Raw genomic sequence first — 25,740 nt, 5'->3', positions numbered from 1 at the left:
TTAGGAGGGTCATAGTGATATGTCCACTGGGAGACAAAGAACACTGGTGATCAAGTTCTTCTATAAACTTTCAAAGAACAGTGTGACACTGGTATGATTAAGCAAGATTTAATACTCCAACAAAAATTGATTATGCTAGGTATTCTCATTTATACTTTGATGTTTTATCCTCATTTTCCCCCATACCACACCAAATGTTTTTCATATACACAAAAATATATTGCCATATTTTAAGATCATGGCTATGCACTAATACAGAAGCCACATGGCTGCTGCAAACTGAGATCTAACAGAAGTCTATTACACAAACCAGATTTTGAAGACTTTGTAGGAGAAAAATAAAATATTCAATCAATAATTTTACATTGATTATACTTTAAAGTAATGTTTCAGATATTTTCTGTTAAAATATATTATTATAAATAATTACTTCAACTGTTTCTTTTTACTTTTATATTGTGGCTACTAGAAAATTTTAAATTACCTCTGTGGCTTGCATTACATTTTATTGGACAGTACAATTACAAGTACTTCGTAGTAAACACAATGGGCAAAACCCTATAGGTTAGCAGAGACACTCTGGGAACCTCTACCCATCCCCCATTTGCCATTAACGAGTCGATAGTTCTTTTAAAGGCAGAATGCTTAAAATCTGGATATGTCGATACAGACTTACATTTCTCCCCCTCCTCAGCCTGAACCACTGATTCTCAAACTAAATGTGTATAAGAATTGGAGTTGTAGACACCAGAGCACATGTACTTCTTGGATTCTTTCAGCAATTTTTAAGGGTTATTTTAAGTATGTGTGTAAGATGTGACTCTGCTATACATCAATTATAAATGTCCCAAGAATTAGAAATAAAATAACAATGAAATCTACCCTAAACGTAACCCCATCTTTTTAGAATGATATTTTTTACAAATGAGATAATAAGGTACTAAATGTGGATCATTTATACGTATGCTATTTAATAAGGTATGGCTTACTTACCTTGGTGAACCGATTGACAATCTGGCCTATGGGATTGGTTTCAAAGAACTGGAGTGGGAGATGCAGCACATTATCCAACAGTTGAGCATGCAAAGTTCGAGAGGCAGCCAAGGATCCTCTGGTGAGTACATAAGCTCCCGAGCAAACAAAGAGACCTAAACACAAATGGTTATCAATGACACGTTAACAGCTTAAATTCTGAATTTTAACTCTCAAAAGATTGCTTGTAATAGCATTTATTTTTAATGGAAAACTCAAATATCAAACTTAAAAATGTATCACTGTGGACCAAACTAAGTATAAATGCATATGGTGCATGGAAGATAAATACGGACACTCTGGTGCACTATAAGAGCAGTGCTCTCCTTATTCACGAGCATAGGTTCTAGAGAAATGCTCTAAAGATAACAGATCAACCGGGTTGACAGAATTTTGGCAACCTATTAACTTTATGATGTCCTGAAAGACAATGTGGTAGTGACTGATGCTGCTAGACAAATAATTTCAGTTCTCCTAGCTTCTAGGTCCATGGTAGAATTGCACTTTCTGACCTCCTTGTGATTGATGGAATCGAATGAATAGTTCTGAACGGTAAGTTGAGATATTTCACATGATACTTCCAGGTGTCAGACTTGCTAAAGCTCCTATTCCCTTTGCACAGTGCCTGCCAACATTTAAAATAGTGGTTGGATTGCTTCTTCATCTTGGGCCCTAGAATCAGAAGAGTCCCTTTCCTGACCTACAGTGGACAAGTGGTATGAGTCATGAATAAACTATTTTTGGTCTGTCAAGCTATTACGGTTTGGTTGGTGAGAAGGTTCTTGAAAAAACTAAAAAGTTAGAAAATATAATAAACATGTAGCTTCAGTGGAACAGGTTAAAACACAGTTAGTAGCATCTATTGACTATTGGTAGCTGTGTTTGACAAAAATATAACAAGAAAGAGACAAGCTCAGAAAAGAACTATCCAGGTGTGTAAGAAGAAATGAAAGGACAAAGAATCCCCCAACTAGGGAACTTGTAGGGGTGGAGGAAGAAATGCTTGGTTACAATGATTGGTTCAAGGGTGGATATGTGACTCAAATTGTTTCAAGGAGAGTAATTTCATGGATTTCTATGGAAAGAGGTTCTATGAAAGAGAACATTTTCATCACCATGTGAAGCCTGAGAATGGCTCAGGAAAAGAGGAAAATGAGCAGAACTGAGAAAGCATGGTGGACACTTTGTTTGAGCCCCTGGATCAAGTGTGTTTAAAAACTTGTGCTTGGACTTTTCCATTTGAGGCATCAATAAATTTCCATGTTATTTAAGCCATTTGCTCTTGAGTCTTCTGGGATACATAATTGCACCGCTGATCTCTACTATACAAAATTGTTAGTAAAAGTGTGTTGCCAACAGGATTCTTGTTCCAACCTCAAATTCTTTTAGCTAGTTCCTTTATATTTTAAATAACATCACACACTGCTCTTTAATAATTTCTTACTCTTAAATACTTTCTATTATTTTCCTACCTCACTCCCCATACTTGCTTCTAGTCCTTCCAAAAATAGGTTGTTGCCCTTTTGTTCTCAAATATTGTGTTTACATTACTTCTAAACATAATATTCATTATGTTCACTAAATGTATAATGCTTGTACCACTATTTTTCTATGCAACAAGCACTAATCTATCCCCAAACAATTCAATAGTCAGCGAATCTCTTTGGAATATGTTTAAACTCAGCAGATAGTCTATTACTTCTTTCATCCTGTTTCACCCCCTCATCCAGCAACATAAACTGCTCTCTTGGAACCCTCTGTATTTCTGCTCTAAACTGGAAATTTTTGTGGGAACAGGCTTTAGTATTCTTCAGTTACAGAAAATGTCGTTAAATATTATGCATTTGATAATTTCCATCTGCATTTACTGTGTCTTATTGTATGGATGTTGGACATCTTGGATTATTCCTCTAATTTTTCCTTATTTATCATTTGCCATCTATGTTTTTGATGTTGTACATCTGGGACAATTTCTACCGACTTATCTTCTCACACTTGTACAATCTTTTTAAATTCTTTAAATTTTTTAAGAACTTTCTTGTTCTTAGATTGAACTTATTTAAGCACATTCTGCTCTTGCTTTGCCTCTGCTTTTGAATATCTGAAGATACTAATTTTAAGCTTCTCTTACATATCAAATATGACTATTTTACTTCCGGGCTCCACTGCTCTATTTGTTGGCTCTTATCTGTACTGCTCACTTGATTAAAATGCATGACCATCCATCATTACCAGTTAAAACGTGCAAGATAAAGACATGGTGATAAAAAAAAAATTAAAAAAAAAACATGGTGAATTAAGAGGTACCTGGTGTGGCTTTCTTCTGCCTGTGTACACATTAATTTTCCCCAATCTCCTCTGAATGGAAATTCCACTTAAGTGGGTGTGACACTGGAAGTCTCATATGGTGATCTAGACATAGACTGGAACTTCTCCAAAAGCCACATAAGGAGGCTTTCTTCTATGTAGGTCACACACACTAGTAACCCTAATTTCCTTTTTAAACATCAGCTTCCTAGTTTTCACTGTACTACTGCTGTGCCAGTTGGTAACAGGAGAACAATGTTCTAGTGAATCACTTTGATTATTTCAACGCTACTCAATCCTACTCTCTGTACCTGCGTTCCTCCACAGCTAGACTGAACCGCTCCCTATTCTTTTACAGTTTCATCTAGTATCTGTTCCTGGTTGCAGGTTCTTCTACCCTTGATTATCAGTATAATCGCTTATGTAGACATTTATCACTCTGAAATCCCCTGAACCCTTTACTTTTATATTTATTCACTGTCATTTCAGTGGAATTTTTGTGAGGTAAGTAAAGTAAATGATCTACTCACTCATCTTAGACTGGTGTACTCCTTAAACATTGCACTTTGAAAATAAGGCGCCTATATTTTACACATTGGGTTGGAAAAGGAAGCTCCTAACAAGGGGGCATAAAACACAATAGATTAAGGATGTTCAGAGTGCCCTAGAGATTCTAAAGGAAATAGCCGGGAACCAGGAATAAAATGTTCAGGGCTATTTCTTTTTCAGAAGATAAGGTAAGATCTTTATTATTGTTATAAAATATAGATGCAATGTTTTCTGCTTCAGTACTCCAGTTTTCTTTGAATGTTAGCCTTCTATATTATTCATAGCCTCTGGCATTAACATGTAAAAGTGCTATTTATGTTTTAAAGCTCAAAAAATAATGTGAGCTTTGATGATATCAGTGAATACAGCCTGCTCTTGATTGAACCAGGTTCCATAGGACACAGCTGCGGACTACTAAAAAAGTCAGAAATTATATACTTTCATTTCTTAAGAAATAATTTATAATTGTATTTAATAATAAGTCAAAAAGTTAAATGTTTTTAAATGTAAAAAACAAAAATCCAATCAGGAAAAAATCCTTTTGATTAAACTCTGCATAATCTGTTACCTTTACTACAAAATACTTTCTATACCTACTGATAGTTAATTAAAAGCAAGACCTTACACAAGGAAAATTTTGAACACTAAACTTGCATACCTTGTCTAGTATAGGAAAAACAGTATTTGCTCACTTAAAATATTCTCTGAAGGATACTGAGTCTCCCTTAAAACTGTAACATGAGCTCACTGGATTGGTAAGAGTTTAACCCTCCTATATATGTGTGACAGACATAGATATAGAGATGTATATGGGACATTTCTTTTGCTGCTCAGCATTCTAGATGTCAATACCTACTTTTTCCTCGAGCTGCAAATCACAAGCCAAAAAACTTGATTCACTGACTCAAAACCAGACGCATTCTAAGTCCTGGTATCTCATTTTAGTTGTTAACATAACAACTCTTTCCTCAATGAATGTTGTTAACAGAATGACAAAACAAACATAAATTTGTCTCACAATATTTGCTTACTTTCTGATGGAGATACTTATAAGAAGTACTATGGTCATGCAATAAAAATAAGATAGGAGAGCAGAAAACAGAAGCAAGGCCCTAAATCACAAATTTTTAAATGTTATCTTCATTTTCTGTTACCAAAAGCATGCGTCTCTGTTTTCCCTATGCATATCCCTAGATAGCAAGACTTCCACGTAGATGGCTTTGTTATTTCTTATTTGAATTTATCACTCTCCTTCTCTTTGTCTTCCTTTCTTCTTATAAACACATAAAAAACTGTCTATTTAAAAAATCTTCCCTTGGGCTTCCCTGGTGGTTCAGTGGTTAAAAATCTGCCTGCCAACGCAGGGGACACGGATTCGAGCCCTGGTCCGGGAGGATCCCACATGCCGCGGAGCGGCTGAGCCCGTGTGCCGCAACTACTGAGCCTGCGCTCTAGAGCCACGACTGCTGAGCCCGTGAGCCACAGCTACCGAAGCCCTCGTGCCTAAAGGCCGTGCCCCACGATAAGAGAAGCCACCGCAATGAGGAGCCCACGCACCGCAACAAAGAGTAGCCCCTGCTCGCCGCAATTAGAGAAAGCCTGCGCGCAGCAATGAAGACCAAACGCAGCCAAAAGTTAATTAATTAATTTAAAAGATCTTCCCTTTAATTGTTCTACACTTTTGAGTACTATACTTTTGAGTGTCTTTCTTCTTACTCTTTCAAATCACCTAACTTCTTTGAAGGACAACGTGTATCTATTCTGCTACTGGGGAGAAAAAAAAAACAGCAGAAAAATATGTATCCACACTTTCCATTAAACGTGCTCCAAATTGAATTAATCATTTCTCTGCTCTACCAACTGACTTCCCTCGTCCTTGGTTTCTTTATTTTTGTCTCCATTGTTCTCTCAATTACCCAAACTTCAAAATCATGAGTGATGTTCTCTTCCTACCCACAAATCAGCAATTCTTACATATGTTTTCACCACAGTGTCTTTCCTATCCATCCCTTTTCTCCAGTCCCACTGCAGCTCTCTGACCCTTCCTCCATTCATACTTTATTCAAATCTTATTCCATTCCCTACCCATTGGTTAGCACTAGTCTAGATGCTTTGGGTGACAATGAGATGCATCAGATAAGAGATCTTTTTGTACTAGATTATCTCCCATCTAGACTCCTGAAGATCCTTGATTATTTTTTCCCTACTAACCCCAACTTCCCCCTGGTCTCTGACTTTAGTCCCACCAATAAAAATCCATCTTTTTTCATCACTGAAAATGTATTCTTATTCTGAAAAATAACTCCAAATTCTGTCACTTCTTTTTTCCCCCAATTCTCAAAGTTTTCTACTTGCCTTTCCAACTATCATCTCCAAACTACCTTTCCACCTCTAGTTCCCCTACTGCCCTATCAATAACTTAAAGACTACTCAGACTGGCATCCTCACCTATGCCTATATCCCCCTCACCTTCCCCATCCGTCTTTATTCACATCTTTCTCTGCATCTATCAGCTTTTGTCCTCTGTGATCCCTAACAAAATTCCATCCATCTTTTTAGTGTCACCTCAAATGCCAACTATGCCTTGGAAATTACCTTAATCTCTCAACCAAATATGGCTTTCCCCTGCTCTAAATCCTCACAGTGTTTTCTTTTACTACTTTTACACGAATATTGCTTGCGATGTAGTTTTAAGCTTTACTTACAATGCCGTTTTTAAGACTCACTTACTGATCTTCCCATCAGTCACAAGCCTCACATATACAGTGGACGGCCACGTATTCAAGACTTCTGAGTCCTGACTGACTTAACATATGAGACTCAGTTTCCTCAGCTGTAAAATGGGGATAATGACACCTTTCTAAATACTTATTGTCAAGATTAAATGAGACAAATTGATAATATTCAGTGTGGGCCATGTAGTTGACACATACACGTTTTTGTTTACTCTTGCAAATATGATGAATTAAAAACATAGGCATTTGAATTATCCCAAAGTATTTGAATATTATGACATAGATTTTTAAAAAGTAAAACAATGCCCTACGTTTGCATCTGAATCGATTAGGTTAGAAAGAGAAAAGAAAAGCAGCTAGACTTTTTGTTTAACCTTGCATTAATCCCAATAATCCATAGATGTTAAGTTTATTGCTTCTTATTCGCTTCCATTCTGTGAAATCGTTCATGTGCTTTGCTTCTTTTGCCCAGGCACTAAGCCATAGATTCTGTCCAATTCCCACCAAATTCTGCCCCAGGTAAGTGGCCACATTCAGCCATACCCAGAGCCAGCCGAAGGCTTGGAGGTACTTCAGAATGATTGAGAACTTCACCTAAAAGCAAAATTGTTTTTAAAAAAATAAGTTACTGTACTTAAAAGTCACACAAGCTAGATTTAAACCCTGCTCTGACATATCCTGAGCTTTATGATCTTGGTCTAAGTTACTAACTACTCTAATCCTCAGATTACTCATCTATAAATTGGAGTAATGCTAGTAGCCACCTTATAAGTACAAGCGAAGTGCCTGCACAGTCCCGAGCACTTAAAAATAAAAGTTGAAATAATGTTAGTTACTATTATTAGTAAACCAGAATATACATAGCTAAATAACATGTAATCCTAATTAAACACCACTATAATGTCCAACTGTTCCATTTAATTCAATTTCTTCAAACTATCATATAGCAACCTTCCTCAAATTCAATGAAAAACATATGGTATTTATTAATAACATTTATATTTGAGTGGTTAGTAACAAATAACACTAGTTATTCTGGTGCTTACCCCACCAACAGGGACCTTCTCCTTTCTCACTGAGAACTGTTTTCCTTGATCCAATAAGGGCCTGATAAAGCAAGACGATGTACATTGTTTTTAGGTTTTTAGATCAACTAAACATTTTTTTAAAAGTTAAACATTCTCAACCACTTTGTTGCACACGCTTCTACTTCATTAACAGAGACCTGACTTGCCGTGATAACAACAATGTTCCTTTAATCTGCTGGAAGGGAGATCGTTTATTCTTTTTTACCCCATATATTTTAGGGCCAGGGCATATTGTATGATTTTTTTCACTGCTTCTTCTAGATAATTATCCTTCAAACTTGAACCAAATCCCTAGATTGTGTAAGACAATGCCATCTGGCTGTACCATAATCTGTGCCTCCGCATCTACTCGCCTCCTGTCCTATCAGAAGACTAGCATCGGGCTAATTCGTCCCACTTCGTTCTGCCACCATTCTGGGTGACGTCACAGCTGACAAGGACAAATGTATTAAACTCAATCTCTTTTCACCTTCATGACCTTCATACTTCCAGAGTCCTGCCTCTGCATTCTACATTGGCCATCAACTTTCATGACCGCAAACCATGAATCTTATCACCTGGAACTAATCCACCTTTGAAAACTTGACAGTCCCTGGCCATAACATAAGCTTTTCTATTTCTAAATTGTACATTCAGTTACTCTCACTGTATTTGGTTTTTATTCTACCTAGACCCCCAGTTCCCAAATGTAACTTTCTATCATCCTTGCCCCCTAAAATGATTAACGATCCTGGTTTACCTGGGATATTCCTGGTTTTAGCACTGACTGTCCCACATCCGGGAAACTCTCAGCCCCAGGCAAACCTAGGCCCTGTCTCGATTCCTTTTATTATCCAACCTGTACTCCATGATTACCATGTCATCCAAACTGTGGTGACATTCTGAACTTTAATAGCTTTCTTTCAATTAAATTTCAACGTTAAAACTGACAAGTTAGCTTTGTCACACTTGCTGCCCACCTGCGGAGTGCTGCTTCAAAAGATCATAGAGCCCAGCAAACTGGCTCCACCATAAATTAATACCTTCCTTCCACCTGGGTTTTTATAGTGCCTAGAAATTCTTGCATCTCCCTCAGAAGGGGCCCCCATGTCCTACTTGATGGAGAAAGTCAAAGCAGATAGGGAAGTCAGTCACCACACTTCTACTTTTATCTGCACCTCCACCCAGCCTTTTCTAATTCTCTCCTGTAAAAAACAAAGGTAGTTTTCTCCTCAGATCTAAGGATAACCTTATGAGCCCCATTTTCTCAAAATACATTTATTAAATATAGCGTTTCCACACTTTCCTGTCGATGACACACTTGACAGTGTTTTTTAAAAATGCAGATTATAAGATTTCCCCTCTAGAAATCTGTCTTTTAAACAAATGATGCAAGGGATTCTTAGCTTAAGGCAAATCTAGGAGACCCCGAATTGTTTCCTCTCTTTTCTAATCTTCATCTTCTTCCTTTCTAGCGACTTCTTCCCTTCAGCCCACAGAGAACTCCACATTTTTCTCATCTTATAATTAATACCATCACCACAAAAATGATTCCACCCTCAACTCTATGTTCAGTTACTACCCTACTTCTTGCCTTCTTTCTGTAGCCAAACATTTTTCTGCCAAACCACCTTTTTCTCCTCGAACTTTCTGGCACCTGGCTGAAACGGTTTCCATCAACGGGGCCTTGATAAAGTAAGTACAATACTTATTGCTGTATTCATGGGATACTTTAAAAATTATTTCACTTAAACTCTCCATGGCATTTAACATCATTGACCGTTCCCTTGTCGAAGAGACATTTCCTCTTACTTTCCTACCATCACACATTTGTGTTTTCTCCCACCTCTCTGGGCCTCCATTAGTTTCTGTCTTCCTTTAACGTTTGTATTTCCTGAGGCCCAGTTCTAGTCATTATTTCCTTTCTATGCTCCACACTCTTTTCTGAGCACTCTCATCCATTCCCAGTTTCAACAACCTTCGTCTTTGTGGGTGACTCTCACATGGATTTCTCAAGTCCATACCTCTTCCTTGAGCTCCAGATCCATACGGTAAAAAACCTACTTGCCACCTACTTCGTCTCTGCTTGATTATCTCAAACATGCCCTACACGAAACCAGTTATTTCCTACCTCCTCAAAAGCTTTCTCTGGCCACGACGCTTCCTCTGTCTCAACATTGACACATTTCCAACCAATCACCAAGTAGCTGTCAATTCCTCTGGAATTGTGTTACTGAAGAAATGTTTGGAAAATACAGAATGGCACGAAGAGGAGCAAAGACAACAGAGGAGAGAGAAGAGAGAAAACAGACGAAGACAAGCAGAAGCAAAATACTCATAATGCTATATTCCAGAGATATTTGGTGCTAACATGCTGGTGAGGATTGCTATAGTCTTTTCTCTATATGTGTGGTATCATAATTCAAATGTTGCTCTATAACAAGTCTTAATTTTTAAAAAATTTTACCCATGGTCTTTGTAACTCAGTATATAATGGACCGCAAATATTATTCTATTACAGCATTATATTTTTTCAAATGGCAACATACTATTTTATCATTTTACTATATTAAGATTTATTTAACAAAATCAAAATGTATACTGGTTGCAGATTTTTCCTGCTTTAATTATTGCTGTAATGATAATTCTCTTTACACATCTCTCATGGTCCCTTGTAGGGACATAGGAGCATGCGATATGCTACATTCTAAGTCATTTGATATATCTAATATCAAACTGACCTCTAGAAATTCTAAACTGAGGTACATGCCCCCATTTCTCCACATTTCCCATTTTGTTTATCAGAATAAGAAATGGCTATTTGATCAGCCCAGTAGTTCTTCCCTTTCCGTCTCTGGCATTAGTGTCAAGAAACATTCTGCGGGAGGTTGCAGTACATGCATGCCCTTTGTAGGATCAGCTTTACCATCAGGAAAAGATACACTATTTAACAGACACGTTCATTGGAATAGCTCCTGGTATATGATTTGGGTTAATTACTGTCATCATCCTTCAAGCCCTTGGCATGGCTTCTGTTTGGATAAGCAAATTTAGCATTGGTGTCAAGCCAAAAAATTAATTCTTAATGTAACTGGATATAAAATGCTATGAACCCAACTGTTAAAAGGGAATTAAAGCATCCTAATTAGACATAACTAAGAAAGACCAATAATTTACTGGCCACTACACAGGAGGGTACTGTTTTTCCAAACTACAATGTTAATTATCCTTTTTCCACAAAAGTTCTGCATTTGGTCCTGGGCACTTTGTTGTGAATAGCAGGTTTTATTTGAATTTTAAAAGAGCAAATTTTTTTATGCTGGTAGAGAAGTTTTAAAAATGAGTTTTGCTCTGTCCTTCAGAAACCCTTGGGAAAGTCGGCATAATACCGGTCTGCATATTTTTGTATAAAATATATAAAATTAACATACTGAAACCGTTATCCCTGAACTGAGCATACAGTTGCAAAGTATAGAGTATGTATGGGAGGATTAAAGTGATTAATAGAGTCTGACATGAAAGCCAAAAGGGGGCAGTCTAGATACTAAAATAGCATTTCCAGTTTATTTTGGTCAGGGAAGATAGTAATAAATATTTAAGGAAATAAAATAATATATACCATATAAATTAAAACCAAAAAATGAAAAACAAAATATTGAAACAGTTCAACTTATTTTAGTCTCCATTTGAAAACAAAACTAACATCATAATGTAATTCTAACTCTTAAATTTCAAAGGGAGGGACTCTCAGTCATTATTCAGTCCAACTTCCTTTCCACCTCCCTCTTGATGGGTAGTTAGCTTCCCTGTGAACCCTTCCATGAGGAAGATTCATTGTTCTATCTCAGTACATCCCACTGTAGAGAGTCTCCATTGTGAAGTTCTTGTCTGTTTGTATCTTCCAATCTCTACTCTATCTTAATTCTGCATAAATTGGAAATAATTGGGTATGGTTAAAAAAAATTAGGTTGAAAGTCAGGAAAATTTTCCCCATGTAATGTTATCTTACCAAATAGTAAAGCAGATAAAAAATGATGAAAGCTAGACTAGGAATAGTATAGAAAATAATAAACTAGGAAATACATGGAAGTAGGCAAAGATGCACATGTTTTGGAGAAATGAAAATAGGTCTCTGACCTCTCAAACAAAAAATAAAAGTGATATAATTGCCATGCCTAAAAACAAGAAAAGATTGGTATGCGGGGATTCATGGACCTCCAATAACATCTTTATCACAGTCATTAAAAAGTAAGTTTGACGCTGGGTTCTGTTGACATGAATGTGCCATAGTAGAATTGAGGTGATCCTTTTGATGTACTCTACTGAAGAAGTAAGTTTCAGCATGCTGGCTTCTCTTTGAGCCGCCAGAACTTGAGAAATGTTTAGAAACCAGTTCTGTAAACAAACGTTTATAGGGATTGGGGTTCTCTTTTCAAGGAGAAATTTTGTAAAAGTGGTTCACAAAAACTTTAAGAGGTTCAATTTGGATATGACTAACCGTGACTTATAAATAGAAAAAATGATTTATTACAGAGGAAAGGGTATGATTATGTTTATAACAATACTTACTGATTTTTAAGATTTAAGCCTTAAAGCAAGCTACTTATTGAGTGTATGGTGAGACTATACACAGGTGAAAACTCTCTTTATAATTTAGAGATTTGAAGATCCCACAGCCCAGAAATTTCAAAGTCTGTTTCAGTGTTTTTTAGCTTTTCTTGGATATCCTTAAAAACTGACACTCATTTAAATGAAACTTATTGTTATAATGGTAAGAAAAATAAAATAAAATAAATGATGGATTAAAAGTTCCTTGAGTGTGTTTTCAGTCTCTAGTTATTTATTCATCCATTCAAAGTACTTACTGAACACATGCTATTCAGTGTTTAGTTGAAATGTGTTATGTAGATGGCAATAGAAGAGTGAACAAAAAGACAAAAATTCCTGCTCTTATAAAGCTTATAACCTAGAGGTAAGAGAAAGACAAAATAAAAGTAACTAAGTATATTTTCCAGTACGCTGATAATTAGTAAAAATTATGGGGGAAAAAGCATGGAAGGGGTAAGAAGTATTGTGGTATAAAATAGGGTGGCTAACTAAGTCTTCATTGATGAGGTGACATTTGAGCAGAAGACCTGCAGAAGATGGGCAAGCAAGTCATATGGATATCTGGGAGAAATATGCCCTAAGCGGTGGGATCGGAAAGTGCAAAGACACCAGGGGAGGCGCATGCCTAGTCTTCCAGGAATAGCAGAGTCAGTCTTGCTGCAGTAGAATAGTGAGATGAGCTTTAGGAGGTTCTGAGAAAGGTAAACAGGTCTAGGTCCTCCAAGGCTTTATAGGTCATTGTAAGGACTCGGGATTTTACTCTGAGATGTGAATCCTTTGGAGATTTGGGGCAGAAGAATGACATGATCTGACTCATATTTGTAAAACAAACCACTCTGGATGTTATGCTGCAAAGACTGTACAGGGCAAGGCTGGTGGCGGGAAGACCTGTAAGAAGACAATTATAGGGCTTCCCTGGTGGCGCCGTGGTTGAGAGTCCGCCTGCCGATGCAGGGGACACGGGTTCGTGCCCCGGTCCGGGAAGATCCCACGTGCCACGGAGCGGCTGGGCCCGTGAGCCATGGCCGCTGAGCCTGTGGGTCCGGAGCCTGTGCTCCGCAACGGGAGAGGCCACAACAGTGAGAGGCCTGCGTACCGCAAAAAAAAAAAAAAAAAAAGAGAGAAGACAATTATAATAATTCAGGGGAGAAATGATAGTGATTTGGACAAAGGGAAGCTGTGAAAGTGATGAGTGTTTGAATTCTGGATTCTTGGATATATTTTGAAGATAGAGCCAATGGGATCTGAGGATGGATTGGATATGGAGTAAGAGAGAGGTCAAGGGTGATTGCAAGATATTTTATCTAAGCAACTGGAAGAAGAGTGTTGCCATTCGCTAAGAAGATGAGACATCAAAGAGGAGGGTCCAACTCTGGGGTTCAGAGGACAGGTTGGGCTGGGGATATAAACTTGGAGTAAAGGTAATTAAAGTCATGAGACTGGATGACAACACCAAGACAATAAAGAAGAAAAGCAGTCCAAAGTCTTTATGATCCAGAGGAATAATTTAATTTACCTATTCAGTCAGCTAAACCTGGTATGTACACAAAGCTCCAAGCTGCAACATCCACATCATCACACAACCCCAGGAATATCCAATCCTTTCAAAGAAAAAATAATAAATTCAAGGTCCATTCATTCACTCAAGGTCAAAACTACAAAATTCTGAGCTATTTGATCCTGAAGTATTTGCTTCTCTCTAATCCATTCCAATTCTCCATTTTAGCAACTTTGACCAGTGGCAGCTCCCTATAATTCTAGCCACTTACTTTTTAAACCACTTTTTGCTATTATTCCTTTTTTTTTTTTTTTTTTTTGTCTCCTCTTTGCAACTGTTGGAGTATTAGGGCAAATAACTGATTAGGTTAATTTGCTTCAATCACTGTTCATTTTAGTTACTTACAAAAATGAAAAAGAAGTATAATATAACAATCTAATCAGGGTCAAAGTTTTATTATTTTTATTTCTCTCTTCCTTTCCCTTATCATTCTTTTCCTCCCTCCTTCCCTTCCTTCCTCTAATTTTTCTAAACAGATTCATTTGGGGTATATCTTTAGCTCACACAGAAATCCGAGTAGATTTCTTCTAGTAGAATTTGGCTACAAATTACTGAGAGTTACTATGTGTCCCAAATGAAGTCACATACATCTCACTTAAAAACTTAGGTACAACCATGTAACTCATAGTATAAAATTTGGAAACCACTAAGTACATTTTGTATCCATCATAATGTACAGATCATTTTTATAGCATGCATTTTAAATGCTAAAAAATGTAATTAATTAGTCCATAATCCCTATGAGCCTGGTATTACCCTAATACTCACCTATCATTTTGCTCCAGGATTTGTTCTTTCAGTACAGTTCTGGAGTTGATTACACTGACTCGGTTTAAAGCATGAGCTGCGGAAGAAGACGGTGAGTGCTTTTATATCCATAAAAGCAAACAATGCACAAAATAGAGAGAAATATGATGAAAGATTATACAAGTTAGAGAATTTTTTGTGTTCTGGATCCACAGGTGTACTGGGAGCCTTTCATTTTCCCCATTATTTCTTATTCACCTAAAATGTTTTGTAATGTCTTAATAAAACTAAGATTCCATAATGAAAAAGCCTACGGAGAAGTTCTTTCGTAGACATTAGAGAGGAGTGCTAACTTGTTTTGGATCTTCCACAGAAGGTTTAAGTATTTGCCCAAGAGGAACATGACTCCAGTCTTTGAAAAAAAAAAGCAATATCATCAAGTCTTATAGACAAATATTATTGTGAAAAGTATTAAGAGCATGCAATGGTAATCCCCGAATCTCTGTCATGTTCTTACTATTGTCACTAATAATAGCTTCCTACGTGGCAGGCAATGTTCTAAATACTTTACATATTTTAACTCTTATGTTTCAAAACTACTCCTGTGAGGAAGATGCTATGATTATCCTTATTTTACAGATAAAAAGCACAGAGAAGTAAAGCAGGTAGCATTAATCAAAGTCACACATCTAGAACTACAAGACTGATGTTCAAGTTACTGTTAGTGACTTCGATGGGAAACATCTCAGAGCTAGGCAGATTTTTGTCTTTTCCCACAGTGTAATACTTAACCTCCTTGAATTTCAGACTTCTTATCTTTAAAAAGAAGGAAGTGGACTTGGAGATTTCTAAGGTCTCTTATATGAACTCTATGTTTTCTTATTTCTAGAAGTAAACATCTGGTCCTTAAAGGAAGCCTCTGATTTACATCAACTATCTCTAAGAAACGTGGGATCCCATGTCTCACAGAATTAAAATTCAATTTGGGGATGTTTCATCCTCTCCTGCCTAAGGCACATTTTCATCTTTATAGCTGATAATAATAATGTTTGAATTTATATATTTATAGAACGTGTTCACATACATTATACAATTTGAGTGCCAAAATGAGCTGATAATATAAAGAGAACAGGTAAGTTTACCCCTATTTTGAAGGGAAAAATAAAACTCAGATAGGATAACTGATTTGCCTGAAACCCAAATTTGTCAAAGAGACAGAGAGGGAGAGAGAGAGAAAAAGAGAAAGACAGAGAGATGGAGAGAGCAAGCGTGAGCTGAGCCCTACACTCCTTCCTGTCTTTCACACTAAGTCAATGTACTTGTTCCTACAGGTTTGATATAATGTTTAAGGGTTTGATTGGCCTCAGGCATGAAACAGAGGAAGTGATGGATTCAAATTCTGCAACTTACACTGTCTTAACTTGGGCAAGATGCATATCCTCTTTGTAAAATTAGGACCATGTAGCCTCAGGGGGTTTTGGGGAGAATTAAGTAAAACACTTGTGACTATATTGACAGAATTAATACCTAAGGCATCTTAGCTACCATCAGTATTATTAGTATGGGTAAGAATTATCCTAGACTAAACCTATAAATATGTAAATTTATCTTTATTCATATCTTTTTCCATAAACTCTTTTCTCTCCTCTGAGTCTCACCTCTTATATAATATTCCCATAAGGTGAGACTTATAGATTTTTCAGAGCTAGATGGAGTTTTAGAGATCTGATGTATCCAAACCAAATTATACTGTAAACTCTACTTATCTGTCATCAACTGTGGTAGTGAGGGTGAGAATTATAGGAAAAGAAAAAGTGTCTGGGTCATAAGCAGTTTTGGGGGCAAGGGAATGATAAAAATGTACACTGTTCATTTCCATATCAGACACCAGGACAAACAGATCTAGTTCAAGTCCCATTTTTCATAAATGGGAAGAATGAAAAGAGGTCATCTTTACAAAGATTCGTATAATTATTCAGTGCTAGAACCAGAACCCAGGGCTCTGAAATTGGTCCCATGTTTTTTCCACTATGTTTTGCTGACTTTTACTCCCACTTTCACGTCACATTAAGTTAATAAAAAGTTTTACGTGGAAATATTGTGTGCTTTTTAAAGTAATTCCGGAACAGACTCAAGGCCAAAAAGGATAAATTGTAAAAAATAAATGATAGATTGAATTTAGAAGTGGGGATCACACTTCTCAAATCACACTCTGTCCACGTAGCCCTCTTTCTTCTAAATTCCAGTAAAAATGTCCTCAGATATAAGTTGATTTTTATTCACTACTTATGCAAAGAAGAGAAAGAAATTCCCCACAGGGACAGGCCTGCGCCTAACATTTGTGGTAACTGGGGCAAGAGTATAAATGAAGGCCCGCATACCATACTTCTAAGTATTTGATAGTTATAGATGGAACTAACAGACTGGTAAATAAGTTCTATCGCTTACCCTAACACATACACCTTCCCAACCACCTGGAAGGCAAAATCCAGGTGAGAGTGTTTGGAGCCCTGCGAGTTCCTCTGGGGAATGCGGTAGTCCCAGGTGATGCGGTCAAGGTGCTTGCTGGGTTTTCTCCCACCCCAGCTCCACCCCTCACCATGTCTGTGGCTGCCTCAGCTACATGTCCAGACTCTGCCAACCCTCCTCCAAGAAAAAAAAACATCCTTCATCCAAGGAGTAGTGGATGCCAGTAGAGCAGTCGACCCTTAAGAGGGTAGAACTAAAGAATGAGAGCCCAGGTCCTTGGAGCAAATTTATGTCATATGGGCAGAGAACTCTGGGACTCCAAGTACTTGGAGTGGTCAAGGAGTGGCGGGATGGGAAGAGGACCCCCAATGGGCACAATCCCTAGGCCTTGGCCAGAGAGCCAGCCAGGGAAGGCAGAGCGGAGACGTAGTACAGGACTGGGTCAAATTGGCCCAGGTCTAAGGGCAATACTGTAGGAATGTGACTAAATGTAACCAGGTTTGAAGTTGTTGTCTGGGGGATGTTTTGTATCAATTGTATATCAGTTGATCTATTTTTGTTCTGCTCTGTGTGGTCACTAATAAAATTACAATATATATGGCTGACCTTTTACAAATATCTATCTATCTAGTATTAACATGAGTAATTTTATGCCCGCTTTTTACAAGACTTTATATATTTTTTACTCACCATCCAAATAAATCAAAAATCCCAGAAATATTCCTTGTAAAAAACATATTCTATTTCTAGTACAAAAATGATCTGTACTCACCACCTTTCTGAATTTTAACAGAAAAGACACAATACTGAAGTAACTAGAAGAAAGCTCAATTTACATTTTCCTAAATCTGTTCTATTTCTGTTGCTGAGATAGTAACATCTATTAATGTCAGCTCAACTTCAAGAATGTTTTCCACTTGTTACCACAGAGGACTGGTGTACATAAGATATATCAATGGAGGGAGGTATGATATTTGTTTCCAAAACTGGAGACTTAAACAAGAGCAAATGCCACAAATTTCAAAATTGTGTTCCATATTTTATGGTAGATTAAATATTGAACTTAAAACTTACACACTGCCTGCTTTCAGAGCTATATTTTCCAAAGTAATACAACTTATATTTCATGTTGCCTTTAAAATAAGTAGCAAAAAATATATCCTGGCTCGTAGTATTACAAATCACCCCATTCACTCTGAGGAGACATACTTTTGGTAGAAAAAATGGAGGCAGATTCATCTAACAAACAGCTACTGAGTACCTGTTATTTGCCTAACACGAGGCTGCCTAAGTGCTGGGGATAGAGAAAATGACAGACCACATCCTCATTGCAGCCCTCAGAGACACTCATAGATATATCTTTCCTACACACTAAATATAAATTATTACTCAGCCTGACCAAATAGGCAAGGACTCATTTCCAAAACTGCTAGCCATTAAGAAAAGACAAGGTCTTCTTTTATTAAGAATGATCACAGCCACCTGACAATGGATCAGGTTTTTCTGAATGTATCTACATATAGAATATTTAAATTTGAGAAAGGGGCATAAACAAGGAATAAAAAAAAAGTAGTGCATACCTAATGTGTGTTAGCTTAGAGAAACACTTCAGCAAAATGGCTCTGCTTTTTGATTTCATGGCATTAAAATACTAAATTGTACTGATCTTGTTATAAACTGCTTTCATATCTTTCTGACTTTTATATCCAGGTAAAGTGTGAAGTGAATGAACAGATACCAGTTCATGTAGGAAATCCTAAGAATAACTCTATATGTCTTCTTTTAGCCTGCAATTATGAAATAGTTCACTTGGTTTTACGGACATTTCTCAGTGGTGTTCTGGAAAGGTATAGAACAAGGATCATGATGGTGGTACACATGAGAAAACATCTACAGCTGGAAAAAGATAATGGTACATCCAACTTTCAGAGCTGGAAAATGACTGATCTCTGCAATATTAAACTAATACTAGATTTCAAACATCTTTATGTCCTAATTAGACAAAGATCAAACCACTTCATTTACACAAATATCTATAAATCTTAATTTAAAATATTAGGACTATAGTAACAAAAATTAGTACTAAATAAACTCAGTTGCTATTTTGTAAAAGTTAGACAAGCATCATTCTCCTTTGTCATTCTTCAGATTTTCTTTTCTTTTGTTTCTCTCCCACAACATGCCATAGTATGTTTTAAATATTTATTATTTATTTGGCATGGATTTCAAAGAAAGTAGAATGTTTAGACCCATTATATTCTAAACCTGCAACAGAGCTTATAAATCACCTAATCTCTTATTTCATAAATGGACAAACTGACCCTGGGGCATAACATTTTGCTTAAAAATCATAAACAAGGTTGATTTTTAGCTGATGTGTCCCAACGTATTTGTTTCTTTTCTAGAGAAAGGAAGACACCCAGTTCCTGACTTAAGTAGCATGAATGAAGAAAAATGCATAGTAAGAAATCAGGCAATTAATGGGCTTTCAAAATGGGTAAGCACCCTGTATCTTAGGTTTATTTTTCACTGTGTCCTCACCTTTTTCTTGTTCACTGAAGGCCTGAAGCAAATTCGTGAGATTTTTGGTTTTAGACAGAAGTTCCTGGTATGTTCCCATTTGTGCTACTCTGCCACTTTCCATTACAACAATAAGATCCATCAGGGGTAGAAGTGTGAGGTTGTGTGTCACTAAAATTCGAGTCTACAAAAGAGTATTTTATTCCCTGGGTTACAAAAGATGGCAAAAGTAAGCCATTTTAAAGAGAGCTGCAATCATTATTTTTTGTCTTTACTATTTTAGAGTTTAATTCTTGGTAGGTGCCAGTTTAAGGCAGCGTATATAAATGTATTTCACAATGAATGATGATACACTGCTAGACAAAAAAGAAAAAAAGAAAAAAGTCAGCAAATGTTTTTAACCCATTAGTTCAGGTATTCTTCATTCATTAAAAATGAATCAAATTTATAGCAAATTAAAAACAATCTTATAACTGTCACTCTTGCTTCCTTTTTCTAAGGTCCTGTAGCATTACAAAAGCATGTTTGATTCAAGTCTTTATTTTTAAATCTTTCCATATTATTGTACACATATACATAAAATTGAATGAGAAGATTTACCTTGGTTTCATTTCAATAAATAAAAATATTTGTCTATTCTTTAAATATTTATACATTTATTTAAATTTTCCAGAATTCTCTATATTAATAAATCTGTAAACACATATTGTGAATCGATGAGTATGGTTTTGTGGTCAGACAGGCTTTTAAAAATCTCTGCGGCTCTTAAATTAAGCAAGCTACAACAAGTCATTATAAGCCCTGAGTTTCTTCATGTATAAAACAAGAACAACGATAATGCCTATCTCAGAGACTTGCTATAAGAACTAAATGAACTAATTTAGCGTCAAACATAGTATGCACTTGGTAAATATTAATTCCTTTCTTCTTGGTTCCTTCACAAAACAATTGAATTGTTATGAATGCTAGATTAATAATACCACATTTTAAGTAATAAATAATAAAGTAATACTATTTTTTATAAAAGTGCTATGCACCAAAATACCACTTTTCAAAAAAAGTCACCTAAGCTAAAAACAACTCATTTTGGCATGTAAACCACCTTCGAATATGGTATTAGTCAATGAGGTAATAATCACATAAGTTGTGGTCAGAGTAAACTTGTAAAAAATTTAAAAACATTCATTAAAGTGAGTCTCTAAAAGAGCAATATAACATCTCATTCTTTATGTGAAATTTAACTACTCTGCTACAACAAATAAACAAAATATTAGAATTTGGGGCACAATGCTACATAGATTATCCTCTCCTTCCCTCAGTAAAACATAAGTGATGTTATGGCTACCTTGTTTTTCAACATGCCGGAGGACCCAATCACTTTTTCAAAAAGTTGCTTTCCAACATGAACATCAACTGCAGACAAGGGATCATCCAGGAGGTAGATGTCGGCCCCACTATAGACAGCTCTGGCCAGACTGACTCGATGCCTCTGACCTCCACTTATATTCACACCCTGAAAATGAAGCAGGAGAAAAAACAAAACCAGAGGAAAAACGTGTAAATCTCAAAGCACATAGAGTTACGTCCAAATTCTCTTCTGTGGCAGGGATAGGTAATAATTCATGGTTAACACTCTAACCTTTCTTTATCGTAAAATTCCAAAAGCCTCTATTTCCTAGTACCACTAATTTGTGCACGTTAACAGATATATCTGCTTTCTCTTAATTGCGTGCTTTCAAAAGTAGATACTAACAGTTATGGAGAAAAGAATTTTTCCGGTTCCCTAACTCTGAAAAGTTGTGCCCGTGGAACACTAAAGAAAACTTTTGGCTGCCAGCCGTGTACTGACACTGGTGATCATTTTTAAATTGACACATAGGAGACTGAGAATAATAGCTAAATTACCAAAGCAGCAATCAACATGTCCTATTTTCTTCTGTAGAAAGATTAGTACAAGTCTTGTTGGCAAAAGTACAGCTCTAAGAAGCAAGAATAAGGAATATACATCACTCTGTGAGAATTAAAGTCGACGTGTACAGCCATGTATGGAGAATTATGGGGCCAGGCCCAATTTACTTGATTTATTTTATGTTTAGTGTTTACAGATCTGGTTTAAAAGCTCTCCATGCAGCACAGAAATCAGCCAGTGCCCTATAATTGTAAAATGTCATTGCTTCTTTGCCTTTCTCGTCCTCCTACTATTCAACAAATATCTCCTATACTCTGGGTGCTGTGCTAGCACTTGGGATTTAGAGATAAATGAAACCAAGCCTCTGTCATGAGTAGGTCACATTTTAGCAGGGGAGCCAGGAGTGAAAAAATAATATACAAAGTAATATGAAACGTATATGTGTGTGTGTGTGTGTGTTTGTGTGTGTGTGTGTGTGTGTGTGTGTGTGTGTGTGTGTGGTGTGATTATAACAGCCCCCAACTCATGGGCTTGTCATGAGCATTTACTGAGTGTAAAATATTTAGGACAGGGCTTCCCTGGTGGCGCAGTGGTTGAGAGTCCGCCTGCCGATGCAGGGGACGCGGGTTCGTGCCCTGGTCCGGGAGGATCCCACATGCCTAAGAGCGGCTGGGCCCATGAGCCATGGCTGCTGAGTCTGCGCGTCCGGAGCCTGTGCTCCGCAACGGGAGAGGCCACAACAGTGAGAGGCCCGCGTACCGCAAAAAAAAAAAAAAAAAAAAATGTATATATATATTTAGGACAAAGCCAATACCAAATACAGACACAATCAACATTAGCTATTATCACCCAATCACTCCTCTCTCCAATCCATCCTCTGACTTGTCATCACGAATCTTGTAATTATGTTATCATCTTGCTTAAAAATCTTGTACGCCCATATCTCTCTCTTCCCATCATCCATGAGCATCAGCAAATTCCTTAGTAGAAACCTAAGATACTTATATTCTGGTATTAACTCATCTTTCAACCACTCACCCAATGCTGCCTTCTCAAGTGACTGTGACCTACAAGCAGACTAGCCTGCCTTTTCATATCTGGGCAGATATGCTTGGGTGCCCATATCCTCCCTTTTCAACTCAAAAGATACTCTAAGTCCTCTTTGAAATCAATCTTCTACCCAGAGTTCCAAGTAAAGTGATTCATTCCCTCCCTTCTTGTCTTGCAGTGTCCTGTTTACTCACCCATTGCTAGAAATGACAATACCCATGTCAGTGTCTCACTCTCCTATGAGCTCGTGCCTAGTTTATCCTTGCATTCCCAGCACACAGTGTCCAAATAAATATTGGTAAAGACAATTGATAATATCATTGGCAGAGATCCAGTTGATTGCAGTCCCTTGAAGACTGGGTGATTGATAGCTCTTTTGTTCACCCTTATATACCCCATTGCAGAATAAGGGCATATAATAGATTAATAACTATTTGTGTTCAGTGGAAGAATGCCAAAGAAAAAGATGAATAAAAGTGAGGAAAATTCTACATTCATTATCTTGGTCGTCTCATAAACAGCTGTAAACAGATTTCTTTTTGAAATATTCAATTATATGTTTATTTTAAAGTACATCATCAGATTGGGAGAAATTTAATTTAAAAATATAAAAAGCAGAAATTATAAGTGGCAATAACATTTAATGACTATATTAAATCTATACTTCACATTTTGAATTTTTCCCACTTCAACTTTTTAGTTACATACTTAGCTATTTCATTTTATTAGAGATTGGCTTTATCAGCATAATGTTCGATACGTATTAACAAGTTTGAAAAAGAAGTCACATTTCTGCATAATTCTAGCTATGGTGCCATTTCACCAAGGGATAGTGAAGATGCCAGAAAAAACACAGAGGTTGCAAAAAAATTAAATCAATTTAACACTTCGAGAAAATACATCTGCAAAGTAACAGGCTATGAATGAAACCAAAGTAAGTCTAGTTAAAGGTAAAATTTGCCTCATCCTAGATTTTATTTTTTTAATTTTTATTGAAATATAGTTGATTTACAATGTTGTGTTAATTTCAGATGTACAGCAAAATGTACACCCTCGATTTTAAATATTTCCCCTTTCTATAGTTTTGTTCTATAATTTTCAATTTATATAACAAGACAATTAAATAACTTGAAGCCAGGGTAAAAATGCCTAACAATGTTATGCTAACTCTCTTCTCAGAAATTCAAAGCACTAAGGATTATTTACTTATCTTCATAGTACACATGAATCGTAGGCAGAGGCTGCTTTTGTATTCATGTTTAATTAGTGGAGATTTTAGTCATGGGTTTGGGATCATCTCTTGGGCTTCATACTTTGGCTCATGATATCTTGTTTTGTTTTGTTTTTAACTCCAAAACACTGGGCAGCATAATGACTATTCATTAATGCGATGAAAATAAAATAGAGCAAAGAATACGACGCCTGGGAAACAAGTTCCTCTTAAGCAGGAATGTGTAAATATGGAACAGGTACATTCATGACAGCATCATCTCAGAGCCTCGTTGGAACCTGGCCTTGGTGTGCCACCACTGGAGACTGGGGCTCTGTTGCCACTGTCCTAGGCTTGACTTTGTGCACAAGAGCTTCAGGAAGAAACAAAACTATTATTCCCTCATTAGATAGTGAACAGCATTATGCCAGCAACTAAGGCAAAGCGTTGATGATCCACTTGGTGGGCTTTCATTCCCCCATTTGGACACTAACAACAGAATTTCCTGCTGATTTTCAATCTATTTTCAAAATAGTCAATAATAAATAATTATTCGTCCTTAATATGGCCATCTCTTTCATAGGAATTCTACAATGACTTTTTAAAATTATAGTTGTATAGCTCTTCAAGACCTCAGTAAAAACACTATAAATATTCTATTAGCACAGCTGAATGGAATGTTATTCCTGCATAAGATAAAATATATTATCCTTACTCTTTCTCCAATCTCAGTTTGATCTCCATTTGGTAACTGCTCCAGATCGGGAAGGAGCGCACAGGCTTCCAAAACTCGCTCATAAAGCTGCTTCTGCATGACAGAGCCAAAAAGAATGTTTTCTTGCAAAATGCAATTCTGAATCCAAGCCTGCTGGGAAACATAAGCCACAGAGCCCTACAAAAGAAAGAAATAAAATAAATACTCTTAACAAGGGAAAAGGAGAACTTGCATGCACCACATTAAAGGAACGTATCTAGTCCATGGTTTTGCTTTCTTTAAATTGAATTTAAAAATATTTAGATGATTTCTTCAATGTAAAGATATTCTATTTACATTTTCATCTTATATCCTGTTTTAATCTTATGTATTTTTATTAGAGGCCCCTTCAAATGAGTTACTTGGTGCCTTTTATTTACTTTCATTCTAGCTTCTATCAAAGTTACCTGTCTGGTGGGATTTTCTGGAAGCAGACACTGAGTTTATTAGTCAGCTCTACCTACCCTAACAAGGTACCATGAACTGGGTTGCTTAAACAACAGAAATTTCTTGGGTTGCTTAAACAATAGAAATTTCTTTTCTCACAAGTGTGAGATCAGGTGTTGGCAGGGTTGGCTTCTCCTGAGGCCTATCTCCTTAGCTTGTAGATGGCTTTCTTCTCCTGAGTCTTCACATGGCCTTCCCTTTGTGTGTGTGTCCTAATTTCTTCTTCTCATAGAGATGTCAGCCATACTGGATTAGGGCCCACCCTACTGACCTTATTTTAACTTATTATCTCCTTAAAGACCTTATCTCCAAATACAGTCACATTCTCAGGTACTGTGGGTTAGGACTTCAACATATGAATTTGGGGGGAATACAATTCAGCCCATAATATTGAATTTGGGGTGCAAGTTGTTTATTTGGGATCAATTCTTAGGAAAGAAAAGGAAGAAGGAGGATTGGGTAGAGCAGGAAGTCACACAGCAATTCAGATCCGACGAAGATTTGGTCAACCCTCCAGAGAGCTATGGAGGTGCATCACCCATCAGTTGTTCTCTGTTAGGCTGAACTGGCCTGGCCTTTCAGAGTGGGACCCCAGGAGGCCAGCATGAAGGCGCTGATGTGCTATATGTACTCCCAAGGCTGGGTGGCAAGCCCTTCCTAGAAGGGGGGGGGGGGGTCTGGGCAGCACATCTCTCTCTTCCACATACTCTCTGCTCTTAAATTCATTTTTTGATAATTTTATGTCTTGACATTATTCTTGAATATGACTCTGCTCCAT

The 25,740-nt window shown here is 36.9% G+C and overlaps 1 protein-coding gene across 1 annotated transcript in view; it reads right to left on the bottom strand.

Annotated features, from left to right (window-relative positions):
• The window catches only part of LOC136122079 (multidrug resistance-associated protein 1-like), an 83,370-nt gene that overhangs the window by 20,373 nt on the left and 37,257 nt on the right, over positions 1-25,740 (bottom strand). Inside the window, exons 13-19 of the mRNA XM_065875893.1 lie at positions 24,477-24,653; positions 20,938-21,105; positions 19,614-19,776; positions 14,625-14,700; positions 7,670-7,730; positions 6,998-7,217; positions 994-1,148 (exon numbers count right to left, since the gene is read on the bottom strand). Of these exons, the coding sequence (XP_065731965.1) occupies positions 994-1,148; positions 6,998-7,217; positions 7,670-7,730; positions 14,625-14,700; positions 19,614-19,776; positions 20,938-21,105; positions 24,477-24,653 (1,020 nt within the window). The remainder of the gene's footprint in view (positions 1-993; positions 1,149-6,997; positions 7,218-7,669; positions 7,731-14,624; positions 14,701-19,613; positions 19,777-20,937; positions 21,106-24,476; positions 24,654-25,740) is intronic.

This window comes from Phocoena phocoena, chromosome 4 (assembly GCF_963924675.1).
Source record: "Phocoena phocoena chromosome 4, mPhoPho1.1, whole genome shotgun sequence".
NCBI classification, from domain to species: domain Eukaryota; kingdom Metazoa; phylum Chordata; class Mammalia; order Artiodactyla; family Phocoenidae; genus Phocoena; species Phocoena phocoena.
Note: the sequence above shows the minus strand (reverse complement) of the source record. Positions and strands in the feature narration are given on the sequence as shown.